This window comes from Varanus komodoensis, unplaced genomic scaffold (assembly GCF_004798865.1).
Source record: "Varanus komodoensis strain SLA01 unplaced genomic scaffold, ASM479886v1 scaffold1, whole genome shotgun sequence".
Classification (NCBI taxonomy): domain Eukaryota; kingdom Metazoa; phylum Chordata; class Lepidosauria; order Squamata; family Varanidae; genus Varanus; species Varanus komodoensis.
In genome coordinates this window covers 119,422,150-119,447,394 of record NW_025335268.1, presented here as the reverse complement: position 1 = coordinate 119,447,394, position 25,245 = coordinate 119,422,150, and the positions used below count along the sequence as shown (strand labels likewise).

The following is a 25,245-nucleotide window of genomic DNA, read 5'->3' as shown; positions in this document are numbered from 1 at the left end:
AGTTCAGATAAGTAATCTTCCTTTAGAGTTGATTATACTGATGCTTACCTTGACAAGATTATAGCTTCTTGGAGGAAGGGGAAGATGGAATATAAGTCCAATAGAGTAGTGTTCATAAATTCTGAAAGGTAAAAAGCCACAGATGACCCATCTAGTATGGACATACAATTTGACAGTCTGCCAAAAGTGTTTACCCTCTTTTGGTCACACTTGGGAGTCATAGAAAATAGTGCATTGAGTATTTGATATATGGTTAAGCAAAGAGTTCCAAGAAATCTTTGCAACACAGCAGATGTTAATTTTCATATCACATCTCATACTTAAAACTTGATACAACATGATATTAGTAATTGCAGGGTTAAGATGGACTGCCTTGAATGAAAATGAAATCCAAACGAAAGAGCAAGTAAGACTGAAGATACAGCCGTTTGAGCAAGCAAGATTGAAAATGCAGTCATGCAATGCAGTAGCACAGTTTCTTGAGGGCTATATTATCCCTCGGGCAGCTGATAGGAAAAGCAAGAATATTCAAATAACCTAGAACAGGCAACCCTGCACTCTCTAGATGTTTCAGAGTACAATCCCCATAATTCTTGACCATTGACTATGCCAGCTGGGTATTAGTTGTAATACAAAGCAGCTGCTGCTGACTGAGAACCACAGAAATGGTTCAGTGAGTGTCAAATTCCAACTCATCAGTGGGTGTTTGAGAAAGTGACTGATAACAGCAGATTTAGAAAGGACAAGAAGATGGGTCTGAACAATTTTGTGGAAGAGTCAGTAAGGCTATTTCAGATACCTGAATGCTGCTGTAAGATGTGGAAAGGCCAATACAGACATGACATATGAAAAGTCACCTCAGTTACAGTAGAACAGCCAGAATAAGCAAGTCAAAATGTTACAAAGATGAATCAAGAATAATGCTTGGGCATAAAATACATGCAATTATGAGGTTAGCTTATATTGAGGCCATTTGTCTATTTAGCCAATAGTCTAAATAGTCTATACCATCTCTCCCCAATCCATGGTAAGAAAGACTAGGATTTTGTGATCCAAAATATCCACAGGGTGTAAAAGAGTGCCCTGTAATATTCTGGTGACTGGCACCCGTAGGCTATCCCATCTGAGCACACACAGTCTGTGTAACAGTGCCAAGCTGACTGCTATCAGCAAGAGAAGGCAAACCTAGTCTCCCCAGTGCCCAAGCATTCTCAGTCCTTTGGGAATGACTGGCCAAGGATCCCATTGGAGTCCTTTATGTTGGGCTTCTTTGTAGCCCAGCTATGTCCTTAGGGGAGCACAACTAGATTGCACATTGTACTCAAAACTGTGCATGCAACCTGGGTGTTGAACAGCACATTTGACCCCAACATGTGGCACTCCTCTTTGAGCTTTCCCCCTTTTGCTCCAAAAGCACACAATTTGAGTTTTGATGAAGAAATGTTAAAAGTTATTAAGGGTTCTGTAGAAGGTACAGAATGGGAAAAAAGTCAGTCAGATTCTGAGCACACAGCAGTGATGTAAAGAGGCAAATCAGTTTCAATGCACAAAGAAATAAGTTCAGAGTACCAAAACAGTGGCAAAGAACAAATGAAAGGGAAAAATGCCAGCTAGCTAGCATAGCCCTGCACTGAACTGGCTACCTGATACCTTGAAGATCCACTGTGCCCATGGTAAAGTTATTCTGGTATCAGGTCTTTCACTCCTTTTGTTGGGGAAGACCTGCAGGGAAACCTCTGAGAGTCTTTCCATGTCCCTTCCGCAAGCCCCCTTACTTACTGGGAGACTTGTTCCCACCATCTTTACCAGAAGAGAAGACCAGTCCACATCCTTTCTCAGTGGAATATATCTCTTCTGACCCCTCCCCGCTTGCCTAGGTGCAGATTCCAGGGTGATATCTTGTTATTCTCTGCTGACTGTCTGGTAGTGGCTCATCTCCAGCTTTGAGATAGATTCCAAGAGATTCCTGTTGCTCAGGTACCTGAACAGTTTATTGTGCCGAATAGATCGGTGAAGTGGTAGTGCTTGGCCAAGAGATGGTCTCAGCCAGGTCAGCTACATTAAAATACCACTGTCAGGAAACCTGTCCTTTCTCTTAGCAGAGACATGCAGCTGATTACAAAATTGTGGTTCCTCTCTCTTGAACCTGGATAAGATGCAACCAGTATGGTCTTGTTCAGTGGCCCACACCAGGCCAACCATAATAACAATATCCTCTGACTGACAGCAGTTTTCCAGGATCTCAAGCAACGGTTTTACTCTGTTTCCTGAAATTCTGTAATTGGAGATACTGTAGATTGACTAGAATGTCTTCTGTATGCAAGGTATATGCTCTTCCCTACTTGAGCTATGAATCTTCCCTTTTAGAAGCTGGCTTCCCAGTCACTACTACTACATTACATTACATTTTTATACCACCCACAGCTGAAGTTCTCAGGGCAGTTCACAACATTTAAGTCACCCATCCAGTTCTCAACTAGGACTGACCCTGCTTAGCTTCCAAGATTAGGCAAGAGCAGGCACTTCAGGCTATACAAAAACTAAAGTTAGAAGGTGGTTTGTACAGGATATCAGTCACTTCATCTAGTTCAGCATTGCCTGCTCCAATCAACTTTGGCTTTTCAAGTTCTTAACCAGAGAAGTCTTTTCCCCAGCTTTGCAATTAAAAGCCTTGCAACGTTTTAATTGGAACAGACAGGGATTGAACCAGAGTCCTTTTGCATCTAATGCTGTGGCTCCTTTCTGTTGGAGTTTGGCAAGATTATACAGATTGTAGGCTTTTCAGAGCGCTGGAGGTGTCATGACAGGGGCATCATTGACTATGTTGAATGCATTTTTCTCTACAGCCTATGCTCACTGATTTCTTAGGCCTTTGTCATGTTCTGAAAGCCACAACATGCCTTCAAATTTTTCTCAACAACCACAAGAGCCAGTTTTGTTTTGTTTTGCAATGAGGTGCTCCAGTGTTTAAAAACTTTAATAATGGTGTGCAACTCCTGCTTTGCTATCTGGAAACAAGTGGGCACTTCAGCAGACTTAGACGTTCAGTGCTCCAACCAGCAACCAAATAACCATCAGCTGCAGGATGGTATAGAAATGAAATTAATAATTTATTTATCATTTATTTATTTATTAGATTTATATCTGTCCTTTTCTTTTTAAAGAACTAAAAATGGCTTCCATCATTCTCCTGCTGATGCTCTCAGTCTTATTCCCACAACAGCAACCCTGTGAGGTATGCTGGGCTGAAAGTCTGTGGCTGGCCCAAAGTCACCAGTGAGCTCCATGGCTAAGCAGAGACTAGAACCCAGATTGCCTGACTCCCAGACCTGCTCTCTTAACTACTACACCACACTGGCACTGGATGATCATGATCATTGATAATCCAGTTTAAGATGGGTACTTAGCATGCTCAGTTCTCATTGCATTTTTGGTGATTTGATCCTCTTGAGACTCTTTCAACTGGTTTTTGTTGGTAGGTTTTTTTTTTTCCTTTTTGGTATTTCTGCAGTTTTGGGTCCTTTGATGTCTACTGATAGTTCCATCTTATGTGCAGATGCTGCCATTTTGGATAACGACTGGCACTCAAATAACTAGGTGTTTATTAGTTTATGCCATACTGTCTAATTCGAGAGAGAAATTTATGGGAAAGAAATATCCATGAAACAAATGGAAGTGATCATTCAGATAATAAATGTCAAGTGATCTTTCCATGGAAGAGCTATCTGAAAATGACTAAATGCATTAAGAATGGGAATCGAAACCAAGTAGTGGAACAAAAACTAAGACCTAACACAGGATTGTTATTCTAATTAGATAAAAATGGTAGAACTAGAGCAGAGAAGAACATAGTGGGCCATATCTGTAATTAGAATTGTGTTACATTTACAATGTGATACCTTGTTCAGTCTAGTTCCTAATGTGTTTCCTTAGAGAGTCACCCTTTATAATTAAGAATATAGTGAATTCTGTCCTATGTCAGCCAATGATTTATCTGTTCCAGTATATTCCACAATATGGCCAGAACTTGATGCTGCAATATGGAAGTACACGTGATGTATTACAATGATACCAATCTCCAATCATTCGGTCCTAACATATGCTATATGTGTTCAGGAGCCTGTTAACAGTCTTGTCCACCTAGGATTTGGCAACTTTTTCATTGTTGTTACATCCTTTCCTTTTTGAAATGCAAGCAGCCCTTAGAAGTTTGGGCTGACTCAGATGCTTTTTGTGAGCAGTAAGCCTCCAGGTATTTTTCAGGTACCAGATATTTGTTTATGTTCAGCTTTTGTCTGTTGTTTCATGGGGGTAAAGTCCCTGGAGATGATCCTCTTAAAAGCTTCTTATTTTACTCAGAATGGAGCATTTTGAAAAGTGTACCTTTTGTGTGTCCCTTCGGAGTGCCACATCACAGTCTACAAGCAGGGCTGCTATTAGAAGCTGCTATGTATTGTGTTGTGGTTGCTATGAGTAACCTGAATTATTTGCCTTTCTCATGGCTGATACTAAATTGCATTTGAAGCCCTTTCTTTATGGAACTGGCCTTTGATGCTTTGAGTGCTGTTGGGTGTGCTTGGCTTTGGCAAGAGGAGGTTCCCACTTGTTGCACTCTGGGACATTGAGATGTCACTGAAACATGCACAGAAATGGATGTTCACGTTATTGTACTTTCCCAGCAATGCGTGTTAATATGTTTTTTAAAGTTAATTCCCATCTGCCTTTAATATAAACCGTCTAGTTTAGTTGTTTCTGGTCAGATAACACTGCACCTCTTGTGACTCAGAGTAGAGCCATTACTATGTCCCTTGAACTGTTCTATGGATCTTGATCATCTTGAGCTCAAGTATGTTGTTTGTTGGAATTATTGAGTGTTCTGTTACTCAATATATTGCATTTTTTTCAAAATTATGTATTTAAAACATGACTCATTTTCCATTCATATATTCCAAGTGGCAAACAAATTATTAAAAATAACACAAAACAAAACCTTAAGTATAAAAAAGTATTGTAGCCTGTCCTCATCAAGATGAGTGACAGAATGCATTAGCTGCATTTTTTGAACAGTAGTAGGCCCTCTTAGAGGATTTTAAGTGAACATTCTGTAGTTATCGTGTTAAGTTTACCATTTCAGGCAATGCCTTCAGAAGATGATCCATGAAGTAGTCTGGATTGGTTCTGCTATTGTCCAGTCTTTGGCAGGAGTTAGATTTCCTAGTGAAGCAAGACAAGCAGTTAGCACCACAGAAAACTCCAGTGGTGCCAAAGCTGGAAGCCTGTTCCATACATGGTCAATATAGGTCGACACAGGTTGACACAGAACCTTAAGTAAGAAGTTGTATGCCTTTGGCTCCACCTCAAAACTGACTGATCTCTAAATGGGGCTTGGCCTGCTTTAGTAGCCTCAAGTTGTAAGAAGGATTTGATTATTATTGTATCAAAGGCTGCAGGGAAAATAGTCACAGTGACCCTGTTCATGTCCAAACACAGATCATTCAGCAGAGCAATTGAAATAATTTCTGTTCTGAACTCAGATCTACGCCTAGACTAAAATGGACCTGAAAAACCAGTATTCTCCCAGAATGCTGGGAATTAAGCAGCTAACCTATGCTTAACTAGCGTGTTTTTAAAAGGTATTGTTGATATTCCTTTAATTTTGAGAGGGTAGTTGCATTTATCAACTAACGCGAAACAAAGATTTTGTAGCAACTCAAAGACTACACACAAATTTATTTTGGTGTGGGTTTTCATGGGCACACAAAAACTTAAGCCAAAATAAATATATGCTTCCACAAAAATACTAGATGTTTTTGCTTTACTTTAATGGTCCAATTCTCCTCCAGAAGTGGTCAAATAATAGCCTGCATCAATACTGGAATGACAATTTGCTATTTCAGAAGAAACACAGACCAATGCTCACAAGCAACAGAAATCATGCTGTTCATGCTTTAGCCAGTTATGACAAGCATCTCTTCAAATACATAAACTGTATCCACAGTCAGCATAAGCTGAAACCTCCTGTGGCTGATAGTATGCCACATCTAGTTTGCTACAAGAGAAGCTTGAAGTTTAAGTAATCCAGACTGAATGTTAACCTGGAATCACTGAAAAAGCCAGACTTTCTGTTTACTGTTTGTCTTCCTTGCTTTGGGAAGAATCAGTCGGTAAAGTCAGTCTTTCTTTCTTGCATCAGGATTCCTTGCAAACCAAATTACTTGCTTTGGAAAGTGTACTGCAGTCCATGATAGTTTGTATTCTGTGCATTTTTAAAAAATTGAATGCACAAGTATGGAGTCAATATGATACATAGCACAGAATTTGGTGATTTGGTAACATGGAAAGCACTGGCAGTGTCTGAGGGGCAGTTTTGACAGCTCTGTGGCAGGTATAAAAGAAACAGTGCAGATTTTTCGTGACACAGGATGAAGTGATTCGGAAAAAACTGCATGTACCAGATGTCCACTGTTTTACTGCTAAAGGCCCAGAGATTAAGTCTGGAAAAAAGTAACTGTTCCTTTACTGTCAATCTATTCCCAAGGCTGTGTGCTCTTTTATCACTGTCCTCTGCTATGGCAAATTGCCTCTGCCCTTTGCCAGTTATCACTATATGCACATTTGCTTTCTGAAATATTTGAGACGCAGAAAGCTAACACGTAGTGGTACTTAGAAATCTTCTTGGCAGACACGAAGTCCCACATTTGGGATTGGGTGTGTGGAGGCTACAGCATGACTTTCTTTTAGAAAGTTCTGAAGGAATAAGTAAGCACTTTTCACAGATACTGATGAATGAACCCACCAGCCAACCTAGTTCCCACAGTCCCTGGCTATTGCGAAAAGCAGCGGCAGAAAAATATTTCCCACAGGAAATTTTAGTCATGAAATTTACTTGTTTTGATTTTTGCATTAACTACTGTTTGTGTCCTTGAGCATTGTATTTCTTTTTCACTCTGGTAGCTCAGGCACTCTATGATTCCATATTCTGATTTGCAGAATGAGCTGATCATTAAGTCATAATTTACCTTTTCTTTGTGATAATCTGAAGTGCATTAAGCAACATCCCTGCCAGTTTGCTTTGTGTTAGTTATTTCATGTTCTTTTCTTTATCCTTTCTTATAATTTATCTAAAAGTTTTTCCTAGATTTTCTACTGACCCTTCATGATCTTAGAGTAGCAGTATCTAACTGTAGGCAAATTGTCATGCAGTCACAGTTTTTTTTAACAGTACATCCAGTTCCAACCTCTACATTACAGTGTGATTAGGTATTTAGTCACTACAAGAGTAGTGAGCTTGTTTCTAAATTCTCGGGTCCTACAGGAGAATAGCATATGCTATGGTATATTGCTACTCATAGCTTTCAGAGTCATGAATGAATCAGGACCCTGTGTCCTGTATTACTAGCTGTGAGTGTTCAAAAGTGTATTTAATCATCACTAGTTTGTCTTTATATCAAAAACTTGTAAAATAATGAGTTTGCAATTTCACTGTTCATTTCAGGAATGTGCAACTAGTTTTTGACCTTTAAATATCCATGGGAAATGCAGGAAAAGATGGTGAAATATGGTGAAAATAGTGGAATATATTTTTATAGTGGAATATTGCTAAACTATTCTTGATTCTCAAGTCCATTTCTTAGATATAAAGTTGCAATGGAGTACTGCAGATTCATGTTTACCTTCCCTTCCCTATGCCAAATGTAAAAGTTCTTACTGAAACTGAGGTCAAAACCTAATTCTTCTTCCCCACCCCATCTGATCTTTCATTTCCAAGTAATCCCTCAGTACCCTCCACACATACATATTCCAGCTGCAAAGAGGGACAGATGCTCAAACAGGAACCCTGAAGGTCTAAATTCTGAAGTGGAGGGTTCTGTTTTAACAGGAATAAGCAAGTGTGCTAGTTTACTGCTGCTTTAGCTGGGCAAGGCTAATTAGCCTAGGGATTGCAGCATTTGAATCCTGATTTGTTAGGAAATAGGGAACACAGATAGAGAATTGAGCACAAACCATGGGTGCTAAATCTGGGTTGCCTTTTCCCTTACCACTCACACTTCTGATTTCGGACAAACTGATAAGTAGCTGGAGACAGAGCCTTGGGTTGTTTTACACAGCTGTCAAGGTGTTCAGGAGCCAAAACATTTGCTTGTTCCCATGTGTTCATGCCTAATAAGGTTTAAACCAGTCATGCAACCCCTGTCATCACCCATTCACCCCAATTTTTTAAAAAGTTGTTTTCAAAAATACTATGTTTATTAGCAGCCTTGAAATGTTCAAATGATCAAATTGTAAACCAGCTAAATGTGGCCCTTTGGTGGTTCACATCTACTAAAAATGTGCAAATGGTTACATTTAGCTTGCAAACAAGGTCAATTAATTTGTACTATGAAGTACTATAAAGCACTGTGTATCAGTTTGCCAATTTTCTGCCAAAATTTGGCTACAATGTCATTCTTTTCTCGCTGAATGCAGCTCACACTGGGATACGGTAGACAAAATTGGTCACCAGACATCCAGAAGTTGCTAACCCCTGATTTATATAAATAAAATAGCTATGAAATGTGAAACAGATCCATACATAGGAAAGCTTTGGAGATGCTTATCTTTTTTTCTTGGAAAAAATGAGTAAAATTCTCCATCACTCTCTGTGATCAAAGCACTTGGCCCCTCAGCACAAAACAAATTTAAGAAGGTATATCCATAAATAACTGTGCAATGTTTGTGGTCATTTTTGGAGGAAGGTTGTAAAAATGTATTGACCCTAATCTTTTTAAAGAAGGGAAATGTTTACAGGTTCCTATTTTTAATTCCTACATAACCACCTTGGGAGCAATCCTATGGCCTCTGGACAGTGTCTGAGGAGTAATAGCATAGTTCAAATTCCCCAATCTGAGATGCTAAGAGCAGAGAATCAGAAAGTCATCCCAACCTTTCCTCCATCCCCTCCCTGCTAACATAAAAATGACTACATTGGCTGCCTTCTGAGGTCAGGAAAACAACCTTTGAGTAGGGGAATAGGGAACATTTAGGTGGGTACAGGGGGAGGAGACAGGTGATGCCTGAATACAAGTAATCCTGAAGTCTCTCCATGTTCCTTCCCTTCTTTTCTGAAACCCCAGCAAAATAGGCCAAACAAAAAACAAACCACTCTGTAGATGACCATATGTAAACCTTCAAGGGCAAAACCCATGGGATCACACCCTTTGTGGCTCTTGTACCTTGGTCTAAACAGAGGTCAAAACAGTTTGACAGTATTTATCACTTCATGCTGCAAACATTTGACTCTATGAATGAACTGAAGAAATAAAATTGGCAGTTCATTCAAATTAAATAGCCATGTATGGATAGAAACTATCAAATTAAAAATGGCTGCATCCCACAATAGATGTTGCAACAGTTATCTTTGTGTGTGTGAGGGGGGGATTTATTTCTCTTGTAAGAAGTACCCTTTTATATATCTCACTTGTCAAGTGATCTCACTTCATTCTTGTTTTAGACTTCAGACCCAGATGTATGGCAGTAATTGTCATTTAATTTAAAGGCAATGTGATTATATGGTCTAGTTCTCACAATGAAACAACCTACAGTTTGTTAAGCATGGGTTGTTTGGGCATGCATAAGAGCAAGCAAGCTTGCCGGCTTCCAACCATGCACTCACTCCTGGTGCACTAAACAACCCAGGATTGTGCCCCATCCTTGGTTTGTTTTCCATGGGATTCTGAGTTCTTAAGAAGAAACAACCAAGTGTAAGATCCCATGGTCCTGTGTGCTCCTGTGTGAACCAGTTACATGTCTTTGCCTGGCATTTCTTACTTAGCATTCCATCTGGTCATAGAACCATTGTTTATGAGCAAATTTCTATATATTTGACCTATGATTGATGTCATGGATACTTCATCAAAAGCTGAAAAGTTTTCCAAACGATGGTATAGTAAATGAGCTCATAAGTGTAGCCTCTGTAGAAAAGATTGGAAAAAATGAACTTGGGGCAATTTCACCTAATTGCCTCCACCTTGCTAAAAGACTGGTGTGAAAGTCCCCTTAATTGTGTAAAATGAATATTCTAAAGTCTATTTTAGGGCAATAAATTTATTAGGACAACTCAAGGATCCAAAATAGCATAGAAGCTCTCTGAGTTCTCCAGAATTCTTCTTCAAACAAAATGGTCAACCATGGCTGGAACCTGTGGCCCCTTGGCTGTTGTTAAGCTACTGTTACATCTTCCCTCACCATTGGCCAGGCTGGCTAGGGTTGATGGAAATTAGAGTCCAGTAACACCTGGAGGAATGTTGTCCATGGGGTTGCGATGGGTCGGACACGACTTCGCGACTAACAACAGCAACAACATCTGGAAGCCACAGTTTTCCTGGCTCAGTGGTAAATAAAGCAGAGGGTAGTTTTGAAGCCTCTACATTCAATTACAGTCTGAGAAAGGAATATGCAGCAAGCTGCAGATGTGCAAATTAGACTTACTTAAAGAGTGCCAACAAGGTTTCAGGTTGTCTGAGTATCTAGGACTCCTAAAAGCTGTTGAGATAAAGAAACAAGCAATGCTTGATCCTCATTTTTGAAAATATAAAATCCAGCTGTTACTCAGAACACTTTCTATCCTTAGGCAAAACATAGTTTGGTTCTAGAACATCTGAAGGTTTTTTTATATCAGCTTCTGCCATGTAGCTGTGGATGCAATGGTTGATAATGCATACCTGTTCTGTATTTGCTGAAAGCTCATCAGCAGATACCCTGGCTGGACCACATGAAATGAGTTGGTCTTTGTTTAGAATATGTTCTTGTACAAGCAGGCAAAGACTGCAGAAAGTTTAGGGATTAAATTTTATCACTTGGGAGTGCTTGTTGTCTTTGGATTAACCACCTATTTTATATTGCAGACAGCAAGGTGCAGCTGTAATTCAGGCACACTTGGCTGATTCAAAGAGAGTGTTTTTGTTTGCTACTCTTTGTGTCTACCTTTGCAAGCTAAGCTGTGTCTCTTGATACTCTTGTATATCCCTCCCTTTGTTGAATGTTGAACTGCAGAAGAGTGTGTTGTGGTTGTATCTGCTCTGCTCGTCATTGAATGCTCGCTCTGGTGTCTTTCCAGCTAAGCTCTGTATACCTTTTGTCTTTGAAAATCAATGGAGAACAAATTTTAAAAACCCTATTTTTCAATACCTTCTGCAAAAACAAAAACAAAACACCTTTCATATTCGTTGGTGAAGAGGTTTCTGTGAATCACAAAATGACTTGCATTCTGATTATGCTTGCTCATTTTTGTGTTTCTTTAGAAATTATTTTAGAATATAGTATGTTCCCACCCTTGCCTCCTGTCTTTTGAACACTGAAGCCAAATTCCAGTGCCATTACATAACTTTATGCCATAAAAGCCAAACATGGAAAAGTATAGACTGCATTGGGTTTTTCACAGGAAAAGAAGTAATCCAGGTTTTTTTCTTGCAAATGGATTGACCATACTGATAGATGAAGACAAGACCAGTGCTGGTGGCCTTAATGAGCTAAACAAGTCGTGTAAATTATGAAACTGCAAATTGTATGTGGAAAATCAGTATGAATGATTCCTGGTTCCTGACTCCTAAAAAAGTAGAGCAGATCAGAGCAAGTTGCCCCACCTGGTCTAGGGCCTGTGGGATACAAGCAGTGAAGCTCCCAGGGAGCAAGCGAACAGGGAGAGCAAACAGGATTTTTTTTAATGGCTGTCTGCAGACCTCAGAGTTATCCTTATTTAGCCAATATCCCCCAATTCTTCTTGGGCTGGTGATGCTTGGCAGCAGCTCCATGAATATGCAAAATCTAGAAGTAGAACTAGAGGGAATTGTGCAATTTTGACTAATAAAAGCAGAAGCTCTGCTTCAATTGTCCAACAAGGGGAAATAGGAAACCCATACACCATCCCCTTTGTAAACTAGTACAAGATTGTTAAGAATCTCTGTGCCCTATTTTGAACCAGCTGAAGATTCCAGACTATTTATTCAAAAGACTTACCACATATCATTGCACTAATCCAAAGAAGTGGTGCTGTAGGAGACTCCTGCGAGTCCCTTGGACCGCAAGGCAATCAAACTGGTCAGTCTTAGAGGCGATCAGTCCTGACTGCTCTTTAGAAGGCCAGATCCTGAAGATGAAACTCAAATACTTTGGCCACCTAATGAGAAGGAAGGACTCCCTGGAGAAGAGTCCAGTGCTGGGAACAATAGATGGCAAAAGAAGAAGGGGACGGCAGAGAATGAGGTGGATAAATGGAGCCACTGAAGCAGTCGGTGTGAGCTTAAGTGGACTACAGGGGATGGTGGAGGACAGGAAGGCCTGGAGGAATGTTGTCCATCGGGTCATGATGGGTCGGACACGACTTTGTGACTAACAACAATCCAAAGAAGACGTCATGGAGTCACGGTTAACCATATTTAGGCTATCTCTGTCCAGATAAGGTAGTATTTGGTATGTCAGCCTAAGCTGCTGTACCCCACTGAGCCCTCTTGCAATCATTTTGGATCCCAGAGTATAGCCTATGAATCTGATGCTTAAGGGTACGTGTGGGCAAATTGCCGCCCAACAGGCCATTTGTGTACCATCCCTATGGTTGCCACTGTTCCCACAAATTACACTACCATGCTGGGAAACGAAGTACAGGGACAGTGTGCATCATGTTTCTGGTGATCCATTGTTAAACATGTGATTTTGCCACATGCGCTCCCTGAGCACTTTGTTTCACAGCAAAATCATGAATGCTGTTTATCTGTAGAACAGGGCTTTGTACAGGTTCCCTACCACAGCTGTTTAACAAGCTATGGGAAACCTAATTCCACTGGTAAAGGTCACCTCTGTAGCCTCTTTTGCTGGTAAGCCACTAATACTGCTAGCATTCTGAGTCCAGGGTAACCCTCCAAGTTCCTACTGTATCCCATCCCTTCTTTGGGGGGAGTCCTAATCCCTGTCAAAAAAAGTTGAATGTAGTTCAACACTTGAATGGCATTTGGCCCTTCCACATGGAAAAAACCTTCTTGTTACATGCAAATAAGTCCTGTTTTGTGACTGATCCCAACAATAGGAATTAAAAGTTTCCACCTTGTAGGTTCAGTTCATTTTATTGCTTCTTGGTAAGTGTGACTAGGAGATTAGTGTTTGATAGTCAATTAATTGCCCTTTGCAATGTCTCTTTATTGCCCCAGTGCCAAGATTTATCTTCCTACAAAAGTCAACCTATTTTAACTGGGAAAGGGTAAAAAACATATCAGTAAAGGAAGCTTTACTGTCCCCCCACTGCAAGAACCAATACGGACATTGGGGCAATTAAGACATGCTATGCAATAGGCATTTAAGAGGTTTACATCACTAATCTCACACTTCCATTCATGAGGAAGAATTAACATAGGTGGAACTCACAAACAAGAATTTAATAAAAAGTCAGAAGAGTGCTCGATGGGATACATAGGAGAATTTTGTTTCTTAATTTGCAAGTAAGTCAAAAATGCCTCATTCACAATTTCAATCTGGTGCACATTTTCTTTTAAAATATTCACAGATTCCCAAAGTTGCATTCATGTTTACAGAAAATGTGCAATATTCTTAAAATGCACAACTTTCTCAGAATGTGCACATTTTAAATCACTTGCACAAATTTGGGAATTATTTGCAAATTTCACATTCAATAGCTGTTCAGGTTGCACAGTTTTCCCAGCAGCACAAAATAACAGCAATTAGAAATGCAAGAGGAGAGATGAGCACCAAAGTAAAGTTTGGAGAAACTGGGTGAGCTTAAACATCCCCACAAGCATTCCTGGTTTTCTCTAAAATTATGTAGGATAGAAACTTCTATATTAAAATACTGTTTAGAACCAGTGGTGCATTTCCTAGACCTCTCTGATCTGTAACTAAGAGACTCAAAAAAGTGTTTGCTGTGTATAAAAAAAGGAGTCTAGACATCCTATCTGTGAATTCCTTTTCTGGAAAAAAAAATGGGAAGGGCTCTCTGTAGCTTCCTGTTTAAGTGTTTTGCCCACTGCTCTGGGAAGGAGGAGTACAATGCCTAATTGTAGCCTGTAAAAGGATAAGAGTGTCTTCATCCAGTGAGAATAATGTTTTGCATAGCACAAATAACCAGATTAGAAAGTCTGCTAAAGTAGACTTAATTGACAAGGAGCAAACTAACAGTCTCTGTTTTTGCTGAAGTATCTGCAAACAAAGACTGTGTGGATATTGATGAGGTTCTAGTATTTTAAGAAGTCTTTAAATTCTGTTTTGGCTTTTTCCCATAGAACTGTTTATCTCAGTTGCAATGCACACCTAACAGAAAACAGTAGTTTTGCCACAGTTATAAGAAGATGAGTTCAGTTCAGCAGTTGCTTGCTGAAAGGTTGATCTGCATCATTCCAGGTTTTTCTGTGCAATCCCCACAATCAGCTCAGGGACACTTATTTGTGAGAGCAGTGTAGCTACTGATGACTGAGTTACTTCTTTCTCTTTCTCCTGTAGATTTTTTTAATGGTTCTTCATAGTGATACTTTCATCTTTTAATAGAGCAGTAAGCCGCAGCAGGGTGTGCATTGCTCATTTTCTGCATACCTCGGGTACCTCCAACTGCCTGGGAGAGTTCTGGTAGCCTCATAAAGTGCACCCTGGCATGGATTGATGCAATTACTTCAGCTTGTTAATTTTATATTCATTTGTTCCCCATAGTCTTTTAGTATTCATATCTGCCGTTGGAAGAGAAAAAGAGTAGGTGAAAATATGCAGTGAAAATACATCCCAAAGGTTTGAGCCTCCTTTTCATATTTTTGGCTATGCTTCTTGCTTGAGGGTGCATACAGATGCAGAGTATTTGAGCAGTTCAGCTGCCATGGAAGCATGCACTCATTGCATTCTCTACAGTTGCATAGTTCGTTATCCAGAATCAAGGTCAGGGAATCCAGTTCTGTAGTTTTGCTTAGAAGGCAGCTGTGCATAACATGGATTCTTTTCCACTTGCCACATTATAAATCAGCTTCCTCTTATTGGAATCTTGACAAATTACTGCCTGTTAACATAAAATTTCCCATTTCTTCTGCAGAGAACCAGCTTCCCTCTGGCTTTCCGACCATTGACATGGGCCCACAGCTTAAGGTAGTAGAGAAAGCTCGCACTGCTACAATGCTCTGTGCTGCTAGTGGCAACCCTGACCCTGAAATCTCCTGGTTCAAAGACTTCCTTCCTGTGGATACAGCCACTAGCAATGGAAGAATTAAACAGCTCCGTTCAGGTAAAAGGCTTCTAATTTTCCTCGCTCCCTAAACTTTCTCTATTATGTTATATGTCACTCTAGCCCAACATGTTGCACCATTTTGAACAGTAGGTTGAAAACAGTGAAGTTTTAATGTATGATGAAATGGTATCAAAAACCTGTTGCTTAAGTTCTTAGAGTGCACAGAAATGTGCAGTTTCATGTGCTTTCCCTCTATCACTGTGGTGTGGTGGTACATTTTGATACCCAATTGGACTTGACACCTGGGGATTCATCTTAAAGTCCCAGCATAACCAAGTGAAGTTATGCACTTGTTGCAAGAATGAGTAGGATCAAGAATGTAACACACTGAGCACATTAAATATACTATATCAATTATTAATAAAAGACAAATTTCAGTCTGGCTAGAGAATGCACCAAAGGGAATTAAACATTTAAAGGATTCCATTATGTTCTGCTGAAGCGGAACCCCCTGGTAATAAAAGCTCTAGATGTAACCATGCTAGACCATGGTAAGGATAAGAAGCAAGGAGGGTTGAGGGAGCATGTCTGGTCTACCCCAACAGGCAGCCTACCAGAATCCAGAACTACCACTCCATACTTAGATATGGATGAGAAATCTCATGGATTCCATTTTAAAGCAAACATAATAAATCTGCACTTCCGGAAACTACGCTAGAACCAGAGTTTAATGATACAGCAACATTCACAGTATCTGGAATTTTGTGATACAGTTTGTAAATTAAAAATGCACACAAATGTGTATAATAGGTGAAAATTCGTATTTATGGGAAATCTCTTCTAAAACATGCATAGAAAATTACATACAAAATGCATATATATCTGGGAAAGTACATAAAATGGTAAATATGCATAAAAATTGCAAACAGCTTTGGGAAAAGGAGGGATTACATTTATTGTAGGAAAAATCAGAAACTGAATTGAATTAATTTAAAATATTCATCAATCCCTGTTCTGTACCCCTTGCAAGTAATGCATCTGATGTGTGGTAGTGGTCTGGCCCTTAGGATGCTAGGTAGCAGACATTCTATAAATGCCTTTATAATTAGCCCCCTGCTGCCCACCTGTAGAGACCTCAGTCTTGAACTAGGATCTCCCCATACAGAACAGTGAGTACTAATTATGCTGATACTTTTACAGTTTATGTAATTTCACAGTGACCTTTAGTTTAATCTCAAGATGCTTGTGTTGAAAGAAAATATCACCCTCATTAATTTAACTTGAAAGGCACTATATATGGCAAGGTAGGGAAGTGCATCCATGAATACTGACTCTCCATACTTAACGATATCAGCATCTACTTTTAGGAGGACTGCTGATGAACATGGCAACTCCTAGTCATGTGTTGAACTCTCAGTAATATTTGTATCATGTGCACACAATCACATTCTAAGTTTGTTTTTTTTATCTTATTGCAAGCAGCATCTCAGCTGAATTTTACTAGGGATTCAAACTCTGTCACAAAGTTCCCAGGCTGTAAAGGACTCTTGAGTTTTGGTAAGGGGTACCACATCTATTGGAAGCCTAAGACAAAGTTGATTAGGCTGCATAGTACATGAGTTTGTAGACTTCTGTAAAGCATCCCCAGAAGATGAATTTCAGTTCATTATTTGTAAGGACAGGGAAGAACACAGAAAGCGAAATTAATCTATGCATCCCGACCCCATCCACCTTTATTTGAAATAAGCCTCATGAATTTCAGTGAAGCTTTCTTTCAAACAAGTATGACTAGGAATACAGTCATAGGGTATAATTTTGTTTTGTTTTCTTAACCAAAAGAGCAACCCAAAACGTATGAACAGGGTTCTGCCTATCTGTAGAGCAGCCAATGTTCCTTCTGCTTAGCTGCTACAGTCACATAACTTTCCAGACCCTGTTGGTTTATTCTATATAATATTTTCCCAATATTCATAGTGCAATATGACCTTGGAAAAATGTAATTATTTCCTCAGCTTGGAGAATCAATGCAATTTATGGTATTGTGTGTAATGAGGTTGTGTGTCATGAGTGCCTGTTGCACAGTGCCTATGGCACTACTGATAAAAATCACAGCTCTCTATCCCACATGTTCTTTACATGGTGCTTTCTAAAGGATAACCCTTCATTCCTTTCTTAATACCTTCTTCAGAGAATGATCCCCCTACATTGTACCATTTAAGGGCAGAAGGACTCATGTAAGCCTTTAAAAAAAAAAGTTGCAATGTTTGCAAGATTGTCCTCCTTGCCTACAGAAACCCGTATATTTCACAAACTTTCTTGGAGTAAGGAGGAAAGAAAGAAGCAATAGACAGTTGTGTTATTCCTATCTAGCATAACAGTGTGCCTATTCTGTCAGGATTTCTATTTCTTATAGAAATGTAACAAATAGGTTAGTTCCTAGTATCAAGCCTATTTTTCTTGAAACAAAGCTGTCTCTCCCTCCCCTCACTTTACATCTGGATAGGATATTGCCCATTTGTCAGTTGTGATTAGCACTACCATTGTATACTGCTTGGGACAGAAGTATAGAACCTTTTTCCTTCAAGACATTGTTGAATTACAGCTTCCATCTTCCCTGATCATTGGTGATGCTGACGGGGCTGTTTGGAATCATATTCTAACAATGTCAAGAGGCCATAGATTATCTATGTTTGGCTTAGGGGAAAGTTCAGATGTTAAATATCATCTTGATAAAACTTTAGTAACCTTTCCTGCATTTACTGTTAAGAAAACTGTTGCTAGATCTGGACTGTAACTCTTTTTCTCTAGGCCTACACTTACAGTACACAGGTAGACAAGATCATTTGCAAACAGTTCCTCCTGCTCCTTGCTGCTTCTTAAAGCTGTTTCCCAATATAAAATAGTTATCAATGTTTGGTCATAAAACACTAAACTTGTACATTGAGATAAGATGATATAGAGGCAGTTCTGCTTAACCGGGTGAAATTTAGGTTATGCACATTCAGTTTAGTTAAAAATGAATGAGTTTTAATTGTTGGGACATTGAAAAGACATACATATGTGATTAAATGTTTTAGGGTTTGATCATATTTGCAATAATTTTGGACATTACTTTCAAACTGTAGCACAGCCATAGAAAGATTGTTAGTTGCATGGTTTTGCACTTTATTACTTACTTTCCAAGCCAAAGAAAAATGGCTAAGAACAGAAATCTGCAGGAGGTTTTGTGACATTACCCTTCTGTTCTCATCTGATTAGTCTGGGTCCCCCTCTTGGTGTTCAGGATACTATTCATAAATCATGCTGCAAAATAAAACAAAGGCTTATTAAATATTTAATTGACAAGACTACAGCAGAGGAAGATGTTGCAATATCTGTGTCAGTGTAATGATATTAGAAAATATCCAAAATATGGAGGAGACAACTACGTTTAGATGAAAAATTAGTGTCAAAATGAGAACATATGCACATACTGAAACATAAGTGGGGCAATGTAGGAGCATGGGGCTCTTGATGAGTTTATGGTTGAGACATAGGTAGAGTTACAAGCATGCAGTTGAATAAACTTTTGCCTGTTCATAGAGTTCACTTGCGCAGGCAAGCAAAAAAAAATCAGAAAATCTTCAATATGATGGAATTGAAAAACAATCATTAACATATTTTTAAAAATGAAAATGGTTTAAAGTTTGTTGGTATCTTAACTTGTACTAAAGCTGTTATTCGGAGTTTCCTGATCCAGACAAAAACCACATTCATATCTCTGCTTATTAAAGCAACATGTGTATCATCCAAACACATACCAATACAACCAAACAACCAGTAAGATTGCTGTTGGTGCTTGCGTCAGGTACTCTGGAAAAATATATTGGTAGCATATGATATCTAAATAGTCATAGATAGATAGGTGTAAATGTTATACAGGCAAATAGTTTCATTTTATTTGTCAGGGTTATAGTCTGTTCCTATATAACTTTACAGGCAAAGCACTAACCAAACCCATATTCAGATCCTGCAGGAGTTTACATCCCCTGTTCTGGAATGAAGTTGCCACAAATCTAAGCAAGTCCAAAAGGGCAATTATCTTGGAATAGATAATAAAATGCACTCTGAGTTTGATTATACTTAATATCTAAAACAAAATGGCTTGGGGCAAAGTTATCTGAAGGAACACCTCATCCCATATGTACTTCCCTGGACCATAAGATCATCTTTGGGGGTCCTTCTCTGGGAGCCCCCTCCAAAGGAAGTAAGCAGGGTGGCTACCAGAAGAAGAGCTTTTTCCGTTGTGGCACCCTGGGTATGGAATGAGCTCCCCAAAGAGGAGCTCCCCGGTGCCTACTCTGTATTCTTTTCAGCACCTTTTAATTTTCCTAGTATTTTAACAGTTAACTTTCAACTTTAGTTTTAAAATTGCATTTTAACCTGTACCCCTGCTATACCTTTCTGCTGTTTTGGTTGCAGTTGCTGTGTTTGTATTGTCTTCTTTTCACTTTCTTGTTTGTGTGTTTATAACTTTTGTTAGCTGCCCAGAAAGCTGTGGCTATTAGGTGGTTAAATAAATAAATAAATAAATAAATAAATAAATAAATAAATAAATAAATAAATGGTGTTTTCACAACCATGCAAGGTGCCATATTCTACCATTTTAAACATGAATTAATTTCTGACTAATTGTAATATTTGTGATTAGAGTCTTTGCTCTAATGAAGGACTGGTTAAAAGCTGAGACAAAAGTCTCATAGGGACATGGGAAGCTGCTTTTCACAGAGTCAGACCAGTAGGCTCTCCCATAATGCCTGAGCATTGGTCATTCTGGCTGGAGCTGATGGAAATTTTAGTCAAACCAGGGTATCACTTTCATAGGCTTGAACTACACTGATTAGCAGAACTTTCCCATGGCTTTCAGCATCCATCTGGAGATGCTGAGGATTGAACCTGGGATCTTTTGGATACAAAGCATACATTCTGCCACTGGAGATAATTCCAAATGAACTTGATGGTACATCTTCTGAAGCAAAGCAAACTATTTTGCTTGGATATACTGTCACTTTCTAAATCCTCCTCCATGCTGAATCATTATACTTCATTGGAATTATGACCTAGGAAGAGCCCCAGTCTTTGCTTTTATGATATGTAGCTCACGTGTTCATGGAAGATGTCCAGAGAATTTCATTACAGTTCTTCTTGTCTGCATATACTAGGTCGCCTTGCTTTATTGTTTCTGAGCACTGCCCACCACTGACAAGAGTTATCTTTCATTGTCAGATCTAAGGAATAGATTTTAATACAAAACAAAAATGAATCAGCAATAATTTATGGAATCCATTTTGATTATGTGCTTTGTGTAGACTATTTATATAGGCATGGGTACATTTAAAGATTATCTGCCTAGCAGCAGCATAAAAGTGCTATTTGAGACAGCCAAGAGACCAGCAGGGATTCCTGGTTTCCATTCAAGAGGGATACAGTGGCTGTTAGATGTAAGGGTGGGGATGCGGATGTTAGTCTGAATCTTTAATTACGGTAATAATTGAGAGACCGGGGAGAAAAGTGAGTGCTCAGCAAATTTTTCTATTCTGCATGAAGCAGTAAGCCTCTACTTTCTTGCAATGCAACTTGTGAGTCATTCAGGCTTCCATGACAAGAATCGTTCTGACAAGGGGAATGGAGATGGTAGTTAGAAAAACAGATAAACAGGCAGCAGGTTTATTATTGCAGAGATTATCTGCAGCTTCAGCAGTGGTGTGAGCCTTCCTGATGCTTCATTCATCTGTGGACAAAAGCATCAGCAAATATAAACCAGCCATAAAGTGTAAATGGAGTAATGTCAACTTGGCTGCAGAGAACGCTAAATGAAGCAGCTGGAACTGCTGTGTCTGATTGAAAGCTAGGGCTAGTGCCTGAAGGAATAGGCACTAGCGGAGAGCAAAGGAAAAAGAAAACAAGTGTAAATATTTTAATTAGTTTTTAAGGGGCAAGTTAAACATGCTTAAAATCTGCCTTCTTTGTATTTACAGAAACTCTTTGAGTGTCTTTCTTTGTTTCCCATTGGGTGATCAGTGCTGTGGATAATGGAATGTGGGGAGCAGTTAATCTCAGATATACAGCATTCGTATGCTTACTGGTATTTATTAAGCAATAAGCGGAACATGATTTGATGCTCTATGTCCTGTTTAACCCTCTCTTTCTGTCTGTTTAAACTCCCCAGTTTTCTTTGGTAAGTGTTTGGTGTTTAGATGTGCAAAATCTACATCAAACCAACACATACCATGAATTGCCTACAAATTAGGTCTGCATGATTCTCCCTGCCCTTACTAACAGCCTTCATTTGCACAAAATAAAACCAAGGGGACAAAACTGGGGATCAAAGGAATTGCTGTCAGATTACATATATTTCTCACTCTGCATTTCTGGACCATGTTGGTATGAAGGCCCACAGCTGAGCAAACCCTTGTATACAACTGCTTCTTCTTGATGCTCTGGAGCAGTTAGCTTCATTATCAAGCCCTCCTTACATGCTGTGTTCATAGCATGTGAAAATATTTTCAGCTCCCTTATAAAAAGGGTGAAATCCCTTTCTCTTTCTACTAAAAATGAAAGTGCGGAGCATGCCTGCTACTCCATTATCCAAGTTAAAGCTAGAAGAAAGTTCTCCTCAATGAAACAATTTCTGGCCAGGAGAACCTGATAAAGGATTTATCCAAGTTACCCCCACTCAGCTTCTGAGTAAGTTGAGAGGTTCTGTGGCACAATTGGGCGGCATACAAATGTTTTAAATAAATATATGTTATGTAGTTAACAGATTTTGTCCCCAATGGTCCATGTAATCTTAAACCAAGAATATATTTCTCACCAGGCACTATATGTGACTGCTTCCTAGACACATACATACTATTTGCTCTCAGTTCACTCAATTTGGTACTTCTTTTGGCAGAATAAAAGGGAATGGTTCCCAACTCCCAGTGGCTCCTCCATTACAGTTGTGGCAGTTTATGCCAATACTTTTGCCTAGTTAGCATCCTTTTTTGTGCAGGACCAGCAACTTAATTGGGAAAATGGGGCAGACTCTGTGTTCTTCATAGCAGAGAGCTTTACTACCTCAGGGCATCACTCTGACTTGTTATTGCACATCATTTATTATTATTATTATTATTATTATTATTATTATTATTATTATTATTATTCCTGTTGTGCTAATACAGATTCTAGTTTTGAAAAACTTTTGCTTTGTAGTTATAATTTTCTTCCTTTCCTCTTTGTACTAACGCTTCTCTCTAATCTTATTTGCATTCAAATTACCTCACCAGGTGGTACACCAATCAGAGGTAAGAATGCTGAACTATGCCTCCAATTGTCATCCAACTCCATTTCCTTTCTGCCATGCCCCCTATTCAGCACTGTACCACCCAAAGCTATCCTTTCACTCCAAAATCAGCTAGCACTCTTGCTCATTTGTCATTTCGTACCATATGTGCTTGTTTTAATTTATTTTTAGTGTGGCGCCTTGTAGAACCATTCATTTCAGGTATGCACAGGTCAGAGGGGGTTATTCAACGAGATATTTTCAAAGTGGAAAATGCTGTCCCTGTTCATGCCATAGAGGGCTCTAAGGTCTTCAGTCTTTCAGATTCAGCCATCCTCTGGGGTACCAACTCCAAGCAGGATTAAAATAGGCACCATGTGGCGTGTTGAAGGATGTAACATTTTCACAAGAGAACAGTGAAGCCTTTTCTTCTGTAGTATTGAACAAATAAAAGGAAATAAATTCTTGGAATGCTGGGCAGTAAACAGTGGCTAACTTTGAGAGCTGTTGGTGCACCTTTCTAGGTTGCTGACCCTTCCAATATGAAGGTAGGAGGATATTTAAGAAGTCAGTTCCACCCAAGATTCACGGTGTACCTTAGGATAAAGATTTCTTACAAGCAAATGAATCAGACATACCTCTAGCTATCCTAAAACTGCTATTCCACCCACTTCCAGTCTAACACCTCTATATTCCCCAGCCTACTAGTTTCACTGCATATGTATGTGCTAGTAATTTTCCTTTTCTATGCATTCAAACTGATCCTTGGAATTAATTTTAAGGTTGTAATCAGGACTATGTAGTATGTCTCTGATCTCTTGTGATTTCAGTTACAGCTGTTGACTGACCCCTGAATTTCCTGATAAACCTATTACCACCACTAAATTATACTTTCTCATTTGTCCAATTGCTCTCTCTTCTTTCCTTCCTTCTCCCTCACCACTAAATCACTGCTGGAAGTTAATAATCCAATTTTTGGAACTGGTTCTGTTGCTGGGGGTTAATGTTTTCAGTTCTTGTTAAGTGAATTTGGAACAAATGTGAGTTGCTGTTTCATCTGCATTTGCATCAGGTTGCCTCTGTGGAAAATCTGGGTTGGGGAAAATCTGTAAAACTAACTTTGATATGAAAGGGTTTCTTTAATTGACATCTCCACTTTGGAATGCTGCAAAATTGACAGCTATGATGTTTCTAGTTCTTCAAACTTTTTCTATTACAAATCTTAAAGCAAAATGATAAATTGAGTGCTTCGTAGCCATATAAGCCATGTTCCCAGCCCAAGTTTTCCCTGTAGAAAGATGGGCCTTTCTCTGCATATAACTGCCATGTATTTCCCTTATCTACAAATGAAGGCATTAATGACTCAGTACCAGAACCACCTGGATGTTCTATACATCCTTTTTGGGAAAGCAGACATTCTTCTGTAATGAGAATCATCAATCTCATATAACATAAATCTTCCTATTTGAGCCCTAATGAAGTATTTTGAGCATGTGCCTGACACTCTTTAAAATATGTGTCCTGTCTGAATGTTGAAAATGGTATTTCTGTAAATGCCAACAGCCATATCTTGGCAATCGCATACAGGACTTTTGTCAGACTGACACTTTTGGTTAAAATATGCAGTCTAGAGTCTGTAAAGATACCATCTGTAGGTAAAGGCACTTTTCTGAATGCAAGATTATGCCCACTCAACTGTCTGTATTGCCGTCCTCACTCAGGTAAGTTTGTTGCATTTCTGAGAAATGTGCATTTGATCTGGAAATAAGACTAAACCAACAGATTGCTTTGTTTGCATGGTTAGTTGGATACATTCAGTAATTCATGATTGTTAGGTATATTCTGTATGAATGCCTTGATGCCCAAGCACATGCTCTGCCTGTTGAGTGAATGCGTAATGGGAAGACAAGCTAAGCAACCAGAGGAGTAGGATAGGGTCTTGTTCCTGAGGCTAATTTTCCCTTTTTGGCCTTGCAGCCACAAGCCTATCTTGTCTATAGGCGCTGTCATTTTTCTAACTGAGAGCTCTATGTTCGCAAGGCATGTTGTCATTTTTAACATTCCCCCTTTGCCTTTCAGGTGAGACCCAGGCTGAAAGGTCAGGGTGAGTTTTGATAGATTGTTCAGAGATGCATGGCTCTAGTTGTTGACTGGTAGGTTAGAGAAGAAGATGGATGAATGGATATGTGTTTTGAAGTATGACCAATAGGTAGCACTGAATGTGTCTTTTGGGGAAGTGACACATGTCCCCTTTCTTAAAGTTCAGATCAAGTTTTTTGTGTTGCCATAGAATTGAATTCGTTACATATAACAGGAAATGGCCTGCTGTGAGACGCTGTTCTCCTGGAAGCAGAAAATGTTGACCTCAGACTTGCCATACCAGGTACATGGGAAGCAGTGAAAGTATTAAAAGAGAGACAGAATTTTAAATAATCTTTTTCTTAGAAGCTAGCTTCTCCATGCTTAAGAAATTCACAGAAAGAAGCAACAGAAAGCATTAGTACCTGTTGTCTAAAGGAGGAAACTCCTTCCTCCTGTGAGTTTCATGCCTGTAAAGACGAAAGAACATCCTTTTAAGATAGAAAACCCTGAAAATTGATCAAGAAGGCATGAGAACCTTTTTTATTGATACTTCTAATTTTGCCCTTAGCACCCTCCTCAGAGATTGCACTCTTTGGCAGTTTTGCGGTACTGCTTCTCTTTGGACATGCAAAACTGAATATCTCTGTTTTGTATCTGGAGTGAAGGAGAAAAA

General features: G+C 39.2%; 1 protein-coding gene across 3 annotated transcripts in view; it reads left to right on the top strand.

Annotated features, from left to right (window-relative positions):
- PTPRF (protein tyrosine phosphatase receptor type F) overlaps positions 1–25,245 on the top strand; it is a 607,591-nt gene that overhangs the window by 466,701 nt on the left and 115,645 nt on the right. For all 3 annotated transcript variants that reach the window (XM_044442788.1, XM_044442787.1, XM_044442786.1), the window contains exon 6: positions 15,056–15,244. In XM_044442788.1, the coding sequence (XP_044298723.1) occupies positions 15,056–15,244 (189 nt within the window). The remainder of the gene's footprint in view (positions 1–15,055; positions 15,245–25,245) is intronic.